At 37.2% G+C, this 3184-nt stretch overlaps 1 protein-coding gene across 1 annotated transcript; it reads right to left on the minus strand.

Moving 5' to 3' along the window:
• Positions 1-200: 200 nt before the first annotated feature.
• On the minus strand, positions 201-2949 carry LOC118755488. The gene is made up of 2 exons (XM_036490319.1): positions 1246-2949; positions 201-248 (listed from the first exon to the last, which is right to left on the minus strand). Exons 1-2 carry the CDS (start codon positions 2947-2949, stop codon positions 201-203), a joined length of 1752 nt encoding a protein of 583 aa, XP_036346212.1.
• Between the last annotated feature and the right edge of the window lie 235 nt (positions 2950-3184).

Below are 3184 nucleotides of genomic sequence, written 5' to 3' on the forward strand. Positions count from 1 at the left end.
CGTGGCAATATATTTCGGTGCAATAAATTTTGGAAAGGCTGTCAAATTGAGAAATCAGTTGCATGAGCAGTCACACCTTGCATGGAAAGTGTCTTTCGAAAGAGGTTTTTATTTCCGAACGGCGAATTGCAGGAAAAATTTCTGAAATCGCTTTTTGGCTGTTCACACAGCGAATGAGTTTCTGGCAATCTTTCTCGATACTAAAATGCAACCATGGGCGGTGGGGTTGTCGTTTGTTTGCTATTTCTCTTGTAAAAGCGAGAAAATATAGGTTATAATTAACATATTTGTCGTGTAAACAATAATTTAACATGATTTATTTTGGAACGAATTTCCGTCATCCCTTGTCAAGTTTGGTTTGCAGACAAACCGGTTTCGGCGTTGTGCCATCTTCAGTGTCATTTTTCGTTCTGTCTGGTTCGAGATTTGTCCCTAATTTATGTTCATTTATCTTAGGTAATGTGATTTTCGTCGATGATTAATTACTAGATATGCCATGGTGCCCATTTTTTGAAGCAGGTAATAGGTTCATCTTCGCTGTTTCGATATTAACATGCATTATGTTGTCGCTGTATGGTTTTTGCCTACAGGTAGGTAAAAGTCAGTGATTTTTGCCCTGGTGGTGCTTTTTGGTGTGTTCGGAGTGTCCATGCCTGTTGTTTTGTTGTCATTTTTCTTTTTTTCGTAAATCAATTTTAAGGGTTCGAATATAACATCCGATGCGGTATTTGTTTGTTCGTTTATTATTTTGCCGTCGAAGGTTTTTAGTTTGTATATTTCCATATTTTCTAGGACGTTTAGTCGTTGGCCTTTATGTTGTACATGCAGTAGTTTCGCTGCCTTTCTTATTTGCGTTGGTGAACATTTGTTGTTAAACATGTGGTTAGCAAAATTTGACTCTGGTATTGCGCTCGGTTTCTGTGTCTTTTTGTTATAGTCTCTTATATGCTCGCGGAATCTTGTTTTTATTTTACGTCCTGTTTGACCTATGTAACTATGCTGGCATTTGCAAGTTAGTTTATAGACTCCTTGTTTATCCAATGGATCTTCTTGATTTGTGGTGTTCCGTAGTATCCGTCCCACGTTGTTATTTGTTCTGAATGATGTGCGAAGGTTGTGTTTCTGGAACAGCTTTGCAAGTTTGTACGTTGACTTTCCAGTATAGGTTAATACCGCCCAATTTTTGTTATTGTTTTCTTCTTTGTTTGGCTTTTTGTTTTTGTGCTCCCTTCGGATTTCCTCTACCAGATCTCTTTTGTATCCGTTATTAGCCGCTATGGCATATATTGCGTTCAGTTCTTTGTTGTATCCTTCTTTTGTTAGTGGTATTCGCTCAATTCTATTGATCATCTGTCTAAAAGCGGCTTTTTTATGCTGATGAGGATGGTTCGATGTATTATGTATTATTGTATCTGTGGCTGTGGGCTTCCTAAAAATTTCATATTGCAGACTGCTGGTGCTTTTATTTATTTTTATCGTCAGATCTAAGTAATTTAGCTTTCCTTGCATTTCTTGTTCCATTGTGAATTTTATATTGCTGTGCTGTTTGTTGAGGTATTCCAATATCTGTCCTTCATTTTTCTTTGTTATAAGACATATGATGTCATCTACGTATCTGGCGTAGAACGTCGCTCCTAGTTGTGATGTAAGATACTCCACGTACCTTTCTTCCAGATTCTGCATGAATACCTCCATAAGGATCGCCGATGTGGGGTTGCCCATGCCTAGCCCGTTTGTTTGCATGTATATGTTGTTGTTAAATTTGAAGTAATTTTGATGCAACGTCGTTCTGAGTGTATTAGTTATCTCTACGGCGATTTCTCTGTTTCCTGTTTTTTCAATCAGTATTTTGAATACGATATCTATTGTTTCCGTTATTGGTATCGATGGGTATAGATCTTTTATGTCGAATGATACCAGTTTAGTATCCATCGTGATCGCTGAGTCTTTTATTTTTTCAATCAATTCCGTTGTATTAGATATTGTGTACTTATTGGGCAATCCAAGGTTGTCCTTTAGTATAGTTTTTAAGTGTTTTGATAGTTTATAGCTTGGGGCCGATCTGTGGTTTATGATTGGTCTCATGGGTGTGCCAAGTTTGTGGATTTTAGGTAGTGCATTCATCGGAGGAGCTGATGGATTCATGATTGTCAATGTATGTATTTGGTTCGGCTTTATTATTTTTGTAGCTTTCTTTATGGTCTCTTTTATTGTGGCCTGGTATTCCTCAGTGGGATCCTTTGCTAACTTCCTACATCTAGTTTCTTTGATAAGCTGTTCCGTTTTTTGTATGTATTCATCTCTATTCATTAGTACAGTTGTGTTTCCTTTGTCAGCTTTGGTCGTGATTACGTTGTTGTTTTTTAGTTTCTGCTTCAGACCTTTAATTATATTGCTTTCTTTGCTGTGGTTTTTGTTTCCTTTGGCTTTGATTTCCTTTTCAATTAACTGTTTGCACCTGTGTCTAGTGTGTTCCTGTTCCTCTTTCGGCAGCATAGATATAGCTATTTCCGCATCTACAATTGTCTGCTCAATTTCCTTTTCCTTATTGTAATTCTGGATATTATGTTTGAGCCCTTTTTCTAAAACTCGCGATTCTTCTTTGTTGATGAGAACTTCTGTAAGGTTTACGAACCTGGCATGGAATTCGGGTTTCTCTCTCTGTTTTTTGTTCACTCCTTCTTGACTCGTTTGTAACTTTTTTAGTTTTCCTTTCAATTTCTTGTACTTTTCTTTCATGGCTTTCCTTATGCGCGTTTTCATTTGATCAAAAAGCTCCATTAAGCAGTCGATTGGTATGCGCTCCGCTAATTCTAAATGAATTGATAGCAACTCATCGTTTGTTTGCTCCTTTTTGGCGTAAAGACTCTTCAATTCGTATGTTAAGTATATTCTCTCTGCCTTCTTAATTGTTTTCCTGCATACCTCTGTATTCGATCTGAGCTTCATTTGGGCAAACTTTGGTGTGACATTCAATCCGAGACATTGTTCATTAAACCATATATTAGCCTTTGTGTTGTGTATTTTTAGTAGACGTCGTTCGTATGTGGTCAAAAGTATGTTGGTTCTGAGATAATAAGCCTGACTAGCCTTATTTGTGTGTTGGTGTTGGTTGATTTTTCCGAGAGGGTGGTAAGATGATTTATTTTGGAACGAATTTCCGTCATCCCTTGTCAAGTTTGGT

Source organism: Rhagoletis pomonella, unplaced genomic scaffold (assembly GCF_013731165.1).
Source record: "Rhagoletis pomonella isolate Grant_MI unplaced genomic scaffold, Rhpom_1.0 Rhpom_scaffold_06386, whole genome shotgun sequence".
Lineage (NCBI taxonomy): Eukaryota > Metazoa > Arthropoda > Insecta > Diptera > Tephritidae > Rhagoletis > Rhagoletis pomonella.

Excerpts from the sequence above, each read along its gene's own strand:
- LOC118755488 (XM_036490319.1), bottom strand. The coding sequence starts at position 2,949 with ATGAAGCTCAGATCGAATACAGAGGTATGCAGGAAAACAATTAAGAAG. Across the intron at positions 249-1,245 it reads ACGGATACAAAAGAGATCTG|AGAAATAGCAAACAAACGAC; the intron begins GTAGAGGAAATC and ends CGCTTTTACAAG.